This window comes from Sus scrofa, chromosome 18 (genome assembly GCF_054392235.1).
Source record: "Sus scrofa isolate SSC_HxYL_T2T_F1_AM1 chromosome 18, Sscrofa_HxYL_maternal_Yorkshire_Landrace_v2.0, whole genome shotgun sequence".
NCBI lineage: Eukaryota > Metazoa > Chordata > Mammalia > Artiodactyla > Suidae > Sus > Sus scrofa.
The window spans coordinates 51,402,636-51,420,033 of NC_139400.1; the positions used below are offsets into that span (position 1 = coordinate 51,402,636).

General features: G+C 43.3%; 1 protein-coding gene across 25 annotated transcripts in view; it reads left to right on the forward strand.

Moving 5' to 3' along the window:
- NOD1 (nucleotide binding oligomerization domain containing 1) overlaps positions 1–17,398 on the forward strand; it is a 78,364-nt gene that overhangs the window by 15,597 nt on the left and 45,369 nt on the right. For 20 of the 25 annotated variants that reach the window (XR_014833062.1, XR_014833060.1, XR_014833065.1 and 17 more), the window contains 2 exons: positions 13,121–13,218; positions 15,060–15,367. Coding sequence is in view for 20 of the 25 variants with exons in the window: in XM_085004713.1 (XP_084860839.1) it covers positions 15,167–15,367 (201 nt within the window). In the remaining 5 variants the exon portion in view is untranslated. 25 annotated transcript variants of the gene reach the window in all.

Sequence of the window (17,398 nt, forward strand, 5' to 3'; positions counted from 1 at the left end):
ATAACGGCAAAGATTAAACAAGGTGATAATGGCTGCATATTTACTGTAGGCCAGCCCTGGTCTAGGCACTTGGTGAACGTGGCCTCAATCCTGCAGCAAGACCTGGAGGTAGATTGGAGAAAACCGAGGCACCGGGAGGACGGCTGGCGCACGTGCTGAGGGGCCAGGGATCACATCTGAACTCAGCCCGCCGGCTCCAGAGACCACCTGGAAGCCTGGTGATACCCAGCTTCCTGCAGGGAGTAGGAAGCGTTGGATGGATGCTGGGCCCCTAGTGAGGGGCTTGCTCAGTGTTAGTGATCAGTCAGTGCCCCGTGCAGCACAGGCTTGACACGCTGGGTTTCTGGAGAAGGATGTGCGAGGCTGCAGCATCCCAGAGTCTGCCCAGCACCCCCGCTCCGCTGCCCCCCACCCCAGCCCTTCCTCAGGCCTGTCCATGATGGATGGCGTGTGTTCGTATGGCTGGCAGCTGGTGGGGGCTTCAGGGCATGTGGACCCGATTTGCCCTGACAGTTCAGGCCAGGCCAGGCCAGGCCAGGGAAGGGGTTTGCCATCTGGTGTCAGTTTGAACCCTCTAGTTGGCACCTGGAATTTCTCAGGTACGGGGCCTTGAAACAGCACAGAGTGGCCGGTGGTTCTTACTTTTCTTTATAAAATAAAAACCAGGGGAAGCAAAGCTTCTATCAGAAACCAGCTTCTACAGCTCAAAAGAGGGCCTTGACTGTTTCAAAGGAACACGAGAGAAGGGGAGAGGTGCAACAAGTGTGTACAGTGTGGTACCAAATATGGGAAAAGATCAGTAGAGGAAAAACTGCATATAGAGAAAAACAGAAAGGGAATACTCCCAAATTTTACCAGTAAGTGATGGATGACTTTTTTTCTCCAAACTTTTCTTTTTTTTTTTTTTTGCATTTCCAAATTTTCCATAGTAAGCAGGTATTGCTTTTATACTTAGAGAACGTTATTGAAACAAAGAATGGAACTTCAGTGGAGAGGGAGAGCATCTTTATAAGGTGCTTCTGACCTTAGCATCCCAGTTACAAAAAGTACACATTTCCTTTCTGGAAATAATGAAATATCCTGAGAGAGTAGAAAGGGCAGAAAGTAGCAGGCCTGGGATAAACCCCTTTTTAGCAAGTGAAACCGTGCGTGTGTGTCTGTTTTTCTCTAGAGCCTCCCTGTGACTCCAGGACAGAAACAGGGATAGAAATCAGTCTCTGCCCATGAGTTCCTGGCTGTTCTCCCAAAGCGGGGCTCTTTTCTAAGGGAATCCTTTGAAGTGTCCTGTGACCTCATGGTGTGCATTCTGACAGCAGGCCAGCCACAAGAGTCCTCTAAGCTCCGGCCTCTCTGGCCCTGCCCCGACCCGTGGCTGACTCGGCCCACCCTCTCTCCCGGATTCCCAGTTCACCCCATTCACACGTCTTTGCTTTGTTCCCCCCCCCCCCCCCCCGCAGCCTCTTCCTTCTCTGCTGTTAGCTTGTTAACTGGGCATTTGGTGGTCCGGTGGGCTTCTGTGGGTTCCCCTGTCTTATCTGTAAGCCCCCTGAGGGCAGGGTAGTTGACGTATATGTCACGTATATGTCCTTTATGCTCCATCAATACATGATGAGTGAAAACGAGGGAATGAATCCACCCCAGTCCTCTTTCTCCAGGAGGCCCCCTCACCGTCACCATCCCCTCTTCAGCTGGGAGGGCAGTACCCCTGGAAGATGCGGCTCTCCGCTACTCCAGACCCACTTCCGCTCTCGCTTTTCCTGGTGCCTGGCCAGCAAGGAGAGTAGGGTGCCAGCCAGAAAACACGGGGACCTGCGTTGGCCGTGGGCTTGTCCTCATCTACTTGCTGTTCTAAAGAGAGACGCTACCAGGATACGGAACTTGTCAACAGGGGCTCTTCGGCAGCAAACTCAAACACCAGTTAAATGTCAGCAGTGCTGTTCCCGACCATTAAACCCAAGCATCACAGTTACGGTTTGGGGTGGGCTAAAATATTTCTTTTTCTCTTACTAAAAAAGAAAAAGAAAAAAAAGAGACTCCCTATCAAAGATAATCTGGAATATGCCACTTGCACCTCTAAGTAATGTCATCTGTAATCTTATCACGCAGAAATAATCACACCTAATGTTTTGGTGGGTTTCCTTGGGATTTTTCTGCTTAGTGTACCTGGCTATACATGGCCATTTATGTATAATGTATATATACATAAATGTATACAAGAAATTTCTTGAACAAGTTAGAATACCATCCATGTGATGAAATTTCATGTATTTTTAAAAAGCTTTTCAAAGAATATGAACAAGAGTAAACATCCATGGTTTAATAATAAATTCAAAGTACAATACAGTGGCATTTTTCTTTTTTTTTTTTTGTCTTTTTTTTTTTTTTTTTTTTTTTGTCTTTTTGTTGTTGTTGTTGTTGTTGTTGCTATTTCTTGGGCCGCTCCTGCGGCATATGGAGGTTCCCAGGCCAGGGGTTGAATCGGAGCTGTAGCCACCGGCCTACGCCAGAGCCACAGCAACGAGGGGTCTGAGCGCGTCTGCAACCTACACCACAGCTCACGGCAACGCTGGATCGTTAACCCACTGAGCAAGGGCAGGGACGAACCCGCAACCTCATGGTTCCTAGTTGGATTCGTTAACCACTGTGCCACGACGGGAACTCCCCATTTTTCTTTTCTAATGTATGTGTATAAGGCCACATATTTCTATGACTTTTTAAATTGTATCCCACAAATTTCAATGGGTAGGACTTTCATTATTATGCAATTCAAAATATTTTCTAATTTCCACTTTTACCTCTTCTTTGACCTATGGGAGTGGGGATTTTCTAGGTATTTTTAGTTTTAGGGAGTTCCCTTTGTGGCTCAGTGGCTAACAGACCCAACTAGGACCCAAGAGGGTGCGGGTTTGATCCCTGACCTCTCTCAGTGGGTTAAGGATCCAGCGTTGCTGTGAGCTGTGGTGTAGGCCGGCAGCTGTAGCTCCGATTCGACCCCTAGCCTGGGAACCTCCATATGCTGCAGGTACAGCCCTAACAAGCAAAAACAAAACAGAACAAAAAATTTATTTCTAGCCTTATTCCACTGTGGTCAGAGAACACATTCTGAATGATTTGGGTTTTTTGCAATTTATTAAGAACTTGTTTTATGGTCCAGCATCAGTCAGCTTTGGCAAACACTCCCATGCACTCTAAGTGCTGGGCATTCATTTGCTGTTGGCTGCAGTGTTCTATTGGTATCAGTGAAGATATCATTTTGTTCAGATTCTATGTATTTTTACTGTTTCTTTTGTTCATCTATTCTTTCAGTTATTCAGAGAAATGAATTAAAGTCGCCCACTGTGAAAGTGGATTTGTGTGTTCCTTTTCATGTTTGTTATTTTTTGCTTTATAGACTTAGAAAATATGTTATTATGTGCATATAAATTAAAGATTCTGGGAGTCCCCATCGTGGTGCAGAGGAAACAAATCCAACTAGGAACCATGAGGTTGTGGGTTCAATCCCTGGCCTTGCTCAGTGGGTTAAGGATCTGGCATTGCCGTGAGCTGTGGTGTAGGCTGGCAGGTGTGGCTACGATTCTACCCCTAGCCTGGGAATCTCCGTATGATGCAGGTGCGGCCCTAAAAAAGCAAAATAAATAAATAAATAATAAAATGCATACTTAAAAAAAATGAAAGACTCCGTAACATCTTTTAGAAGTAATCATTTTGTCATTATGAAATATTTCTCTACCTCTATTAACACTCCTCTTAAATTCTACTTTAATTTTAATATGGCTCTGCCAGCCCTCTTTTGCTAGTGAATAGCTAGTGTATCTTTTCCCACTTGGGGGAATGAATAAATGAATGAATGAAGCCCTGTCATTTTACTAAAAGTGTACCCCTTGAAGCAGCATATAGTTTTTTTCCTCTCAAGTCTGCCAATCTCTGCTGTATAATTGGTGTATTTAGTCCATTTAATTCAACTGAATTATCAATATATTTAGATTTGTATATGCTGTCTGGTTGTTATTAGTCTCACCCCTTCTGCATTCCTTTTGCCTCTCTCTCCGCTTTCCTTTAGAATGAAATACATTATTATATTTCCCCCTTCTTTTGTCTTCTCTTGCCTCTTAACAGTCATTTTAGAGATTACAACTTGGATCCTTGAATCATTACTGTCTAATATAAAGTGATACTTTTGCCTATTACCAGAAAATGCTTTGACCTTAGAACACTTTAACTGCATTTACTCCCTTTCATCTTTTTGTGTTGTTACTGTTCACGTTTCTTTCTAATTGAGGTATCGTCGATGTACAATATTATGTAAATTTAGGTGTACAATATAGTGATTGAAAATTTTAAAGTTTATATTGCATTTATACTTATTTTAAAATATTGGCCCTATTGCATGTTTTGCACTCTATATACCTGTAGCTTATTTATTCTACACATAGTAGTGTGTATCTTTTAAACCTCTGCCCCTCTCTTACCCCTCCTCTCTTTCTTCTCCCCACTGGTAACCACTAGTTTGTTCTCTCCATCTGTGAGTCTGCTTCATTTTTGTTACATTCACTAATTAGTTTTATTTTTTAGATTCCAAGTATAAGTTATACCATACAGTATTTGTCTTTCTTGCAGACTTATTTCACTCAGCAATTAGTCCATCTGTGTTGTTGCAAATGGCAAAATTTCATTCATTTTACAGGTATATAACATTATATATATGTGTATATATATGTGTGTGTGTGTGTATATATGTGTGTGTGTGTGTGTATATATATATACACCATATCTTTATCCATTCATCTGTTGAAGGTTACATAGGTTGCTTTCATATCTTGGCAATTGTAAATAATGCTGCTATGAGCATTGGGGCGCATGTATCTTTTCAAATTAGTGTTTTCTTTTTTTTTTTTTTTTTTTTTTGTCTTTTTTGCTATTTCTTTGGGCCGCTCCTGCGGCATATGGAGGTTCCCAGGCTAGGGGTCAAATCAGAGCTGCAGTTGCCAGCCTACACCAGAGCCACAGCAACGCAGGATCCGAGCAGCGTCTGCAACCTACACCACAGCTCACGGTGATGCCGGATCGTTAACCCACTGAGCAAGGGCAGGGACCGAACCCACAACCTCATGGTTCCTAGTCGGATTCGTTAACCACTGTGCCACGACGGGAACTCCTAGTGTTTTCTTTTTTTCAAATAAATATCCAGGAATGGAACTGCTGGGTTGATAAAGTAGTTCCATTTTTAGTTCTCAGAGAAACCTCCTTACTGGTTTTCATAGCAGCTGCACAAATTTACATTCCCACCAACAAGGTGTGAGGGTTCCCTTTTTCCACATCCCCACCAACATTTGTTGTTTGTGTTCTTTTTGATGATAGCCATTCTGACAGGTGTGAAGTGCTAGCTCTTTGTGGTTTTGTTGAATTTTGTATCTATGTTCATCAGTGATACTGACCTGTAACTTTCTTATTTTGTGATATCTTTGTTTGGTTTTGCTATCAGAGTGATGCTGGACTTGTAGGATGAGTTCATAAGAGTTCCTTCCTCTGCAGTTTTTTGGAAGTTTGAGAATAGATGTTAACTCTCCTCTAAATGTTTGGTAGAACTCACCTATGTAGCTATCTGGTCCTAAACTTTTGTTTATTGGGAATTTTTAAAATTACTGATTCAATTTTATTACTGGTAATTGGTCCGTTCACATTTTCTATTTCTTTCTGGTTCAGTATTAGGAGATTTTACGTTTCTAAGGAATTTGCCCATTTCTTCTAGGCTGTCCATTTTCTTGATGAGTCCAGCTAAAAATTTATCAGTTTTGTTTATCTTTTCAAAGAACTAGCTCTAAGATTTATTGATCTTTTCTATTTTTCTTTTGGCCTCTACTTCATCTATTTCTGCTCTTATCTTTATGATTTCTGTCCTTCTACTCACTTTGGGTTCTCTTCTTCTTTTTATAGTTCCTTTAGGTGTAAGTTTGGGTTGTTTGAGATTTTTCTTATTTCGGGTAAGCTTGTATTGCTATAAACTTCCCTCTTAGAACTACTTTTGCTGCATCCCACAGATTTTGGATCATTGTGTTTTCATTTTATTTTGTCTCCAGGTACTTGTTAATTTCCTCTTTGATTTCCTCAGTTCCATTGGTTGTTTAATAGCATATTGTTTAGCCTCCACATGTTTTTGTTTTTTCAATTTCATTCCTTATCATTGATTTCAAAGTTCATAGGTGTTGTGGTGGAAATAGATGCTTGATATGTGTTCAGTTTTCTTAAATTTACTGAAGCTTGTTTTGTGGCCTAGTATGTGATCTATCCTAGATGATGTCATCCTAAAGAATGTGTATTCTCTTGCTTTTGGATGGAAAGTTCTACATATATCTGTTAAGTCCATCTGGTCTAATGTGTCATTTAAAGCCAGTATTTCCTTCCTTAATGATTTTGTCTGGATAATCTGTCCATTGGTGTAAATGGGGTGTTAAAGTCCCTTATTTTTTTGTGTTACTGTCAATTTATCCCTTTATGTCTGTTAATATTTGCTTAGGTGCTCCTATGTTGGGTTAATATATATTTACAATTGTAATATCTTCTTGGATTGATCCCTTGATCATTATGTAATGTGCCTTTTCTCTTATAACAGTCTTTATTTTAAAGTCTATATTTTATGACATAACTATTACTATCCTGACTTTCTTATGATTTTCATTTACATGGAACACCTTTTTTCCCACCCTCATTTTCAGCTTCTGTGTGTCTTTAGATCTGAATTGGGTCTCTTTTTGGCAGTATATATATAGGGGCTTGTTCCTGTATCCATTCAGCCATTCTATGTCTTTTGATTGGAGCATTTAGTCCATTTACATTTAAAGTAATTATTGAATTATTGCCATTTTGTTAATTGTTTTGGTGTTTTATAGGCCTTTTTTCCTTCTTTTTTAATACTCTTGTGATTTGATGACTATTGTTCATATTATGTTTAGATTCCCCTGTGTGTGTCTAAATTTTGGTTTGTGGTTACCATGAGGTTTATATATAGCAATCTAAGTATATATATACACAAATATACATGTATGTATGTATGTATATGTGTGTATGGGTGTATGATTGTTTTAAGTTGCTTATCCCTTAATTTCAAATGCATTTTAACAACCCTGCATTTGTACACTTCTCCCTTCACAATTCCTATTTTTGATGTTATATTTTACCTGTAATTGTTTTGTGTATCCCTTAACTGCTTTTTTTGTGGATACAAATAATTTTACTGCTTTTGTCTTTTAACCTTCTTACTAGCTTTGTGTGTGGATGATTTCCTACCTTTGCTGTACATTTGCCTTGATGGAACTTTTTCCTTTTGTGATATTTATGTTTTCCATTATGTCATTTTCTTCTTTGCTTAGAGAAGTTCCTTTAACATTTCTTGTAAAGATGGTTTGGTGACACTGAATTCTTTTAGCTTTTCCGTGTCTGTAAAGCTTTTGATCTCTCCATCAAATCTGAATGAGAGCCTTACTGGGTAGAGTATTCTTGCTTGTAGGTTTTTCCCTTTCATCACTTTAAATACATTGTGTTACTCCCTTCTGGCCTGCAGTTTCTGCTGAAAAGTTAGCTGATAGCCTTATGGTACTTCCCTTGTACATAATATGTTTCTTTTCCCTTGCTGCTTTTAATATTTTCTTAATACTTAATTTTTGCCATTTTAATTACAGTGTGTCTTGGTGTGGTCCCCTTTGGATTAATCCTGAACAGGACTCTTTGTGCTTTCAGAAATTGGGCATCTATTTCCCTTCTCAGGTTAGGGAAGTTTTCAATATTGTAACTTCAATTATATTATCAGTCCTTTTCTCTCTCTCTCTTCTCCTTCTGGGACCTCTGTCATGCATATTAGTGTGTTTGATGTTGTCCCAGAGGTCTTTTAAACTGTCCTCATTTCTTTTTCTTTTCCCCTTTTTTTCCCCCTGTTCAGCATCAGTGATTTCCACTAGTCTGTCTTCCAGCTCATTGATCCATTCCTTTGTGTCATTTAGTCTATTGTTGATTCCTTCTATCATATTTTTCATTTTAGTTATTGCATTCTTCATCTCTGTTTCATTGTTCTTTATATTTTCTAACTCTTTGTTTAAAACTTCTATTCTTGTTTAAAACTTCGAAATTCTTCCTCTGTGTATCCATCCTTCTGAGTCCTTGATTCATCCTTATGATCACTACCTTGAACTCTTTCTCAGGTTGATTGCCTATCCCAACTTCACTTAGTTTTTTTCAGTGGTTTTTTTTTTTTATTCCTTCATTTGGAATGTGTCCCTCTGTTGCCTCATTTTGCCTAACTTTCTGTTTTTATTTGTATATGTCTGGTAGGTTGGTGATGTTTCCCAATCTTGAAGTGGCCTTTTGTAGATGTCCTATGCATCCCAGCAGCACACTCTGCTTTTATTACCAGAGCAATATACTCTAGGGGTTCCCCCTATATGGGCTGTGTGAGTCTTTCTGTTGTGGTAGGCTCACCATATGGGCTGTTTAATAGGCTTGGTTGGCCCCCCATTTGTTTGGTTGCCAGCTCCTATCTTGTGTGGAGGCTGTGGTTGTGGGGATCAGGTCATGGGGCAGCTGTCTGTGAATACCACAGGGTCCAGGAACTAGTGCAGGTTTGCTTGTGGGTGGAATCAGGGTTCAGGAGACTCCAGGGGCTGTTGCCTGCCCACTGCAAGGTGAAGGCAGGTCCTGGAGCTAGTGCTAGCCTACTGGTAGGCAGAATTTTGTCCTGGGGCTAGGTTGCGGGACCCAGCCAGTACAAGGGCAGGATATAGTCTGCTAGTAAGTGGGCAAGATCTGTAGACTGTGGACCTGAGGTTTTATTGGAGCTGGTATTTGCCTACTGGGAGATGGAGCAGGCTGGAATCTAGAGAAGGCTTGCTGGTAGGCAGTGCAGGGGACCCAGAAATTCTGGGGTTGGTCCCTGCCCCTGCTGGGTGGAGCTGGGTCCCAGGGTCTTTGGCTGGATATCCCTGGCAGTCTTGGGTCTAGTGCCTATACACTGGGGCATGGGGCTGGGTCCTGGGCTTTCTGGTGAGAAGGGCTGTGTCCATTGGGAGCTATGGGCTCAGGGATGTCTCTTTCTTATGGCCACACCCACAGGATATGAGAGTTTTGGAGCCAGGGATTGAATCTGAGCTGCAGCTGGGACCTACACTGCAGCTGTGGAAAAGCTTGATCCTTTAACCCACTGCTCTGGGCTGAGGAGCAAACCCATACCTCCACAGTAACCCTGGATGCTGCAGGTGGATTCTTAACCCACTGTGCCACAGTGGAAACTCCTTAGAGATGTCTTAAAGCAGCTTGCCTGCTGTGGGTGGTGCTGTGCTGGCCTGAGGTGTCCAGCCCTGGTGCATACAGACCATTGAGCCAGGGTGGGGCTGGCGCCTGGGACTAATACACTAGAGAGAGGATTCCAAAATGAAGCTTGCTAGCACCAGTGTCCATGTGGTAGAAAGAGCATCCCCAAAATAACTATTGCCAGTGTCTGTGTCCTGAGGGTGAGCTGCAGTTGCCTCGTGCTTTTTGAAGAGACTTGAGGAACAGTAGACAAGTTTGACCCAGGCACCTGTCAAGTCACTGCTACTGCCCTGGGTTCCAGAGAATGTTAGATTTTGTATGTGCCCTTTAAGAGTGAAATCTCTATTTTCCCCAGCCCTCTGGGACTCTCAAAGTAAGCCCCGTTAGCCTTCAAAGCCAAATATACTGGGGGTTCTTCTTCCTGGTACAGGATCCCCAGGTTGGGGAGCCTGACGTGGGGCTCAAACTTTTCACTCCTTTGGGAGAATCCGTGTGGTCGTTATTACTCTATTTGTGGATTGCCTACCCAGGGGTATTGGATTTGACTATATTGCAACTCTGCCTCTCCTACCTGTCTTGCCATGTGTGGGCTTCCTTCTTTATATCTTTAGTTGTAGTAGATCTTTCCTGGTAGGTCCTGGTCATTTTCATTGATGGTGGATCTGCAAATAATTGTGATTTTGGTGTGTCTGCAAGAGGAGGTGAGCTCAGGCTCTTTCTCTTCTGCCATCTTGCTGTCTCCCTTGTTTAAATGTTAATCTACATATGTTTGAGACTCCACAAGATATTAATGTTGTTCAGTCAATACACATTTACATTTACCCGTGTAGTAAAACTTTCTGTTGCTCTCATTTTGGTTTGGGATCATTTTTCTTCTACCAAAAAAACAAACAAAAAAACCCCCTCTCTATTCAGTACTAAAGTGTAGCTGTGCTGGTCACAGTCTCTCAATTTTTATTTATCTGGAAATGTATTTTGCCTTTACTTAAAAAAATTGACTTCACTGAAGTACAATTTCATACAGTAACGTTCACAGATTTTAGGTGTACAGGTTGACTTTTGACAAATCGTGTGTGTGTGTGCGTGTGTGTGTGTGTATATATATATATATATATGTTTGTATGGGGAGTTCCTGTCATGGCTCAGTGGTAATGAATGCAAGTAATAGCCATGAGGACGTGGGCTCAATACCTGGCTCCACTCAGTGGGTTAAGGATCTGGTGTTACCGTGAGCTGTGGTGTAGGTTGTAGACGTGGCTTGGATCTGGCATTGCTGTGGCGGTGGCTTAGGCCAGCGGCTACAGCTCCAATTCGACCCCTAGCCTAGAAACGTCCATATGCCACAGGTGCAGCCCTAAAAAAGACCCCAGAAACTTAAAAATGTATGTGTGCATAAATATACATATGCATACATATGTGGCATATGCATATATCACACACACGTGTTGTGCATACATATACATATTAATGTATATTGATACATTCACATATAGGTGAGATTTATATATCTATTTCCAAGATAACATTTCTTTTCTTTTTTCTTTTTTTTTTTTTTGTCTTTTTGTCTTTTTGCCATTTCTTGGGCAGCTCCCATGGCATATAGAGGTTCCCAGGCTAGGGGTCTAATTGGAGCTGTAGCTAATGGGATCTGAGCCACGTCTGCGACCTACACCACAGCTCACAGCGACGCCGGATCCTTAACCCACTGAGCAAGGCCAGGGATCGAACCCGCAACCTCATGGTTCCTAGTCGGATTCGTTAACCACTGAGCCATGACGGGAACTCCAAGATAACATTTCTTTCACCCCAGAAATTTCTCTTGTTCCTCTATGTAGTCAGTTTCTCCCCTACTCCCATGTCCTGGCCCAGGAAACCACTGCTCTAATTTCTAGATCAGATTGCTAGAATCACACGAAGGAATCATGTACTCCATGCTCTTTTGAGTTTTGTGTCTTTCAGCATACCAACCATGATACTCATTCATATTCTCCTCATATTTCATTTCTATTTATTGTTGAATAGTGCTCTGCTGTATGAATGCCACTCCAGTCTGCTGATCCAACCACCTCTGTGGGAACAGCAACCTACTGTCAAAGCCAGAAATGGAAGCTCCTTGTTTTAAAAAAAAAACCATAAATCTTCTGAATCTTTTCAGAAGGCTGAGTTCTAGAATGAGAAGTTACTAAGTCAAAACTTTTCGAGGGCTCTTGATATGTATGTCAAAAGGATTTCCAGAAAGGTCCCACCAATTGACATGCCTGATATAAGAGACCCTATCTCACCATATACTGTCAATAGCATTTTTGTACCTCATTTATTGATCTTTTTGAGCATGCCAAGCTGCAAAATCGAATCTAATCGTTGAAAAGAATTTCCTTCTACTCTTAAAGCAGTAAGTCCTGGACTGCTTTTCTCTCTGAGTTTGTAGAATTATCAACGGCCTCACTTCTTTAACTCCCTGTCTCCCTGAGAAACTAATCCGAAAATGCAATTCAGAGTTATTCCTGGCATCAGTATTTTCCTAACCACATACCCATGAACTGACATTCTCGGCAGTGTCCCGCTTGGCTACCCTTAGATTTGCTTTCCCAGGGCAGGCTCAGCTTTCTTTGTTTGCTTTTCTGTTGTCCCCACCTTGTTGCATTCCTGCTGAACTGAGCTAGTTCTGCAAATCTGATTAAATCTCAAACCAGGGCTTTGGACATGATGAAACGACAGCCTCCTTGCCAGCTTGCTGACATGTGATTCATTGCGTTGCTTAGGTGGCCATAAATCAGGAGATTGGCCTTAAGTTTCTGCCTGTGATGGCAAGAGGCAGAGATGTCTATGGGTGCTACTCCCACTGGTTTTGTGGGAATCACAGGTTTGGAAGAGACAGAAGCCAGGGGTGCAATGGGAGCCACTGTGAGGAAGAACGAAGAGTGGGAGTGGAGGAACGAGGGCCCTTGGGGAACGGCCATTCCAAGCCCTCGTCAGAGTGGAGCCAAGGCATGAAAAACCCTGAATCACCAAATAAGAAGGCAGTTCCCTTTCCAGCTCTCCCAGATTCATCATGATCTCATACAGAAAGTCTCAGTCGCACCTCTCAAAGGGCTTCTAGGAGAAAACAGACCTCAGTCCAAAAATATTTCCAGGCCAACACTGTCCAGCTGGAATTTAATAGCATGGTTTGTTTGTTTTTTTTCCTAGAGAATTTATTTTTGTGTTGCTTTCTATTTATTCCAAGTGACCTTTTTTTGTATACAAAGGCAATAGAAAATTTCCTTTAAAATTAGTCTATTAGAGTTGTGAAATAAAGTCTATTTATTTATTTATTTTGCCTTTTTAGGGCTGCACCCAAGGCATATGGAAGTTCCCAGGCTAGGGGTTGAACTGGAACTACAGGTTGCCGGCCTACGCCACAGCCATAGCCACGCAGGATCTGAGCCATGTCTGTGACCTACACCACAGCTCCCGGCAATGCCAGATCTTTAATCCACTGAGTGAGGCCAGGGATCGAACCCTCATCCTCACGGATCCTAGTCAGGTTTGCTACTACAGAGCCATGATGGGAACTCCCAAATAAAGTCAATTTAAAGCAAAAAAGTTAAGCAGATCAAAAGCACAGATGGGACTCAATTGTGGCAAAAAAAAATTTAAGTGACTATGGTGCCTGAATGACTGACATTCGGAAAACACTGTCCCAAAGAAAGAAAGTACTCTGAGACCTAGAGCTCTGTATTTAAAAATTATTCTTTCTCCAATTTAATTCATTCATTTGTTCATTGTTTGGTATAAGAGTGTTTTCAAAGAAACCTTTCTTTCTTTCTTTTTGATTTTGCAGATTCCAGAAAGAAATTGGAAATTGACAATAGTAGGAGAGACTGTCATTTTAACATACTCTCACTTGCTTCAAAGAACACATACCCGAATCTTTGAAAGGTATTTCTAACCACTAATGTAAATATACATTTAACGTTATCAACTGGCATCCCTTCAGGGAACTAATTTTCTAAAGCTGTGTATCCCTAAGTGGGTTGTAGAATTGACCGTGATAGACACGGCTGAAGTAGCGTCTAATAAATCAGCATACTTTATAGTAGAATGGTAACCAGTCACTCATTTTCATCCCTTTACATTCTTTATTTTTTTATTTTTATTAAAGTATAGTTGACGTACAATGTTATGCCAATTTCCACTTTACAGCAGAATGACCCGATCCTGCAGCCTTTACACTCTTTTGGTAAGACTCTCTTGCCCTTCTGTGGTTTAGCGTGGTAGCTCATACTGTCTCTTGCTCTATCACTCAGGTTGTAAAGTTATTGTGGGGGGGGGGTCCCCTGAGAACCTCTATAAGGCTGGCCGTTCGCAACTCAATAGGTAGAAGAAGAAAAAAGTGCACGTGTGTCAGAGATCAGGAGCCTCATGTGACTTGGGGAAAAAAACCACGAGAACCGCTGGACCTGAGTGTTACCAGATGTGGGCTCATGAAACATACTGTAATAATGTGTTCAGAGCTCTATGCATTTTTTTTTCCTAAGCTCCGTAAAACAAAAAAAAAATCTTTAAAACTATCTCCCTGGAATATGTGGGTTTTAGATGAAGGACAACGTGGCCAGCTCAAGGCCTTTCTACTTTCAAGAGCGTGACGCGTTTTATATACACAGGATGCCTGGAGAATGAAGTAGCCGAGGGATCTTACCTGAAGGAAAGCAGTCACTGCAGTTCTAGGGTAGCGCAGAGAAACTCAAGGTATTTTTAAGATACCCCGGTGAAAGACTTGGACCCCTGTTTCTACCGAGACAGGAAGTCCAGCCCATGCATGAGGTTTTCAAGTCTTTCCAGGGAGCTGGCCTCTCCTGGTCAGCCACTGCCCGGAATCCACGTGTCTCTGCTGTCCTGCTTCACTGCAGCGTGGCCATTGCTGCTCCTTCATTCCCTGAGGCACCTGTGTGTATCCGACCTGGCTGGAGATGTAAGGAGAGCTGTTAGGGGCAGGGGTACAGCACAACCCAGCACAGGCACTGATGACGGCGGCATCACTGTTCCAGGTGTCTGGACTCTGGCTACTATAGGAGACTCCCTGCTGGCCTTCTCTCCTCTGGCCATTTCCTGCTCAGACCTCCTTTCCCCCAACACTGTAGTTCCTCTGCTCCCCCTTCTGGGCCCTAACTCCTCCTAGGGTGTGGGGAAAACTCCAATCCCACTTAACATAATTGAGAAAATAATATTACAAATGCCTGTCCCAGTCCAGGATTGAGGCACGCTTTATTTATTTTAGTTTTATTATTTTCAGGGCTGCACCCACAACATATGTAGGTTCCCAGGCTAGGGGTCGAATTGGAGCTGCAGCTGCCAGCCTAAGCCACAGCCACGGCCACAACAGATCCGAGATGCGTCTGCAAAGTACACCACAGCTCGTGGCAACGCCAGATCCTTGACCCACTGAGTGAGGCCAGGGATCGAACCCGCAACCTCATGGTTCCTAGTCGGATTTGTTTCTGCTGTGCTACAACGGGACTCCCAGAGGCACACTTTAGCAAAACTTCGTAGTTATTATTATTTTTTAAATGTAAGGGTTTTCTCCCTCTGGTCCACCCTAGTAATGTAACCCAGAAGCAGAAGCAATTAAATTATGATTTTCACTCTAATATATCACTGATCAGTGTTGTAGGCATGACTCCTTATTCTAAATAGAGAAATTCCAGGACCAAAGAAAGGGGGTAGGGAGTGGATCTTTGCCATGACGTTTGTTTTGTTGGTGGTTCTGTTCGTCTCTTCAGACTTTGCACTGAGAGGCTGGCCCTGGATCCGGATCGCCCTTCTGGCGGGAAGACACACATGCAGCCAAAGATGAATTTGGGAAACGCAGCCACTTGCTCCTTTAACCATGGAAAAGCAGGGCCGCAGTGAGATGGAAGTAGCCCCGTCAGAGTCTCACTCCTACATTAAATTGTTGAAAGTCAACCGGGAGCATCTGGTCACCCACATCCGCAACACCCAGTGTCTGGTGGACAACTTGCTGCACAACGACTACTTCTCCGCGGAAGACGCCGAGATCGTGTGCGCCGGCCCCACGCAGCCCGACAAGGTGCCAGGGATGACGGGCTGCCAGCTTCAGTGGCCGGACAGGGCTTCTCCCGACTGACCTGAATGAAGGGCTTTGGGAGTTCAGTACCTTGGGTGGGATGGCCTATGGGAGTTCTTTACAGGACAGAAATGCGTATCAGCTTATCACACAATTACATAGTTTACGTCTGTGTTCATGTCGAGAACACATGCCTCTTACCCATTCTTTCTCTTTGCTGTGTTCATTGGTTCTCCAACAACTCATTTTCCAATTCACTTTTTACTATTTTTTTTAATGGCTGCACCTGCAGCATATGGAAGTTCCCGGGCCAGGAATTGAATATGGTCGCAGCTGCAACCTACACTGCAGCTGTGGCAATGCCGGATCCTTTAACCCAGTGCACCAGCCAAGATCTAACCCTCATTTTTACAGTAACCTGAGGTACTGCAGTCAGATTCTTCTTCTTCTTTTTTTTTTTTTTTTAGGGCCACACCCGTGGCATATAGAAGTTCCCAGGCTAGGGTCTAATCAGAGCCACAGCTGCCAGCCTACACCGCAGCCATAGCCACAGTGACATGGGATCCAAGCTGTGTCTGTGACCCAAACCACAGCTCACGGCAACACCTGATCCCTGACCCACTGATCAAGGCCAGGGATTGATCCCGCATCCTCATGGATACTAGTTGGATTGGTTTCTATGGCGCCACAACAGGAACTCCCTATAGTGGGGTTCCAACCCATTGTGCCACAGTGGGAACTCCCCAGTTCACTTTCAGTCAGTAAATTCTTTAAATAGAAAATGAACATGAAACACTAGCTGTGCTGCTCATTCCTTGCCTTCAGACTGGAGAGCTGCTGACTGCCGGGTGCGGCTCTGAGACTGGTCCTCGCCTCTGACTGAGGAGTGGCTGCATCCCAGCCTGGGGCCATGGTAAAGGATTTTCCACACTCCACTGGGAGAAGTCTTCCCAGCCCCTAGTTTCACTTTAGCTTTGTGTCGCCTTCTGAAAAATAGAATGTGAGACTCAACACTCCTTCTTGGAGAGTGGAGTGACGAAACTTGTTTGAAACATGATCTCTCTGGGCTCAGAGGAGACCAGAAGGGTGTCTGGGAGAAACACAATGGAACAGTGTTGTGATCCGCGCCCCCCCGCCCCCGGCGAACTTTTAATAAGACAGAAAGCTTTTTTAAGGTACACCTTACATGGCAGGCTGCCTTCCCTGCTGTGTGCCCCAGTGCCCACCTCATTAGACCCACAGGGTGAGTTTCTTCCCTCAGCACTCATTCCCAGAGAGCAGTAGTGTTAGGTTCAGGGGGAAGAGGAGGAGTTCCCTGGTGGCCTAGGGATTAAGGATCTGGCGTTCAATGGTCACTACTATGGTGCAGGTTTTATTCCTTACCCATGAACTTCTGCATGCCACAGGCACGGGCAAAAACAAACGAAGAACAAAAAAAAAAAAACCAGAGGAGAAAAGGAGGGAAAAGGGAATTCTAGGGATAGGCTCAGCTCTCACTGGGAGTGCGACTTTTTTTTTTTTTTTTTTTTTTTCTCCTGTTTTCCAGACTTCGCATGTGGCTCACAACATACATTTTTTCTATTTCTTAGGGCTGTACCTGTGGCATATGGAAACTGCCAGGCTAGGGGTCAGATCAGGGTTACAGATGCTGGCCTATGCCACAGCAACACTGTAGGATCTGAGCCACATCTGCGACCTACACCACAGCTTGTAACAATGCCAGATTCCTTAACCCACTGAGCGAGGCCAAGGATCAAACCAGCATTCTCATGGACACTATGTCAGGTTCTTAACCTGCTGAGCCACAATGGGAACTCCTGTTTTATTTTTAGTCTTATGGAAGCCTCTGGTTTCTTAGAACCTCATGGTTTTTCTTGCTCAGGTGGTCCATGTCATAGATTCTGGGCCTTTAGTATCTCACACCTGCTGGGTGGAGAGTCCAGCTGGAGGCTGTATACAGCCTGCGTGTGGGCCTCTCCAGAGGGAGGACACCCCAAGTGCCTGCTCATAGCCTAATTCTTTTCTTTCTTTCTT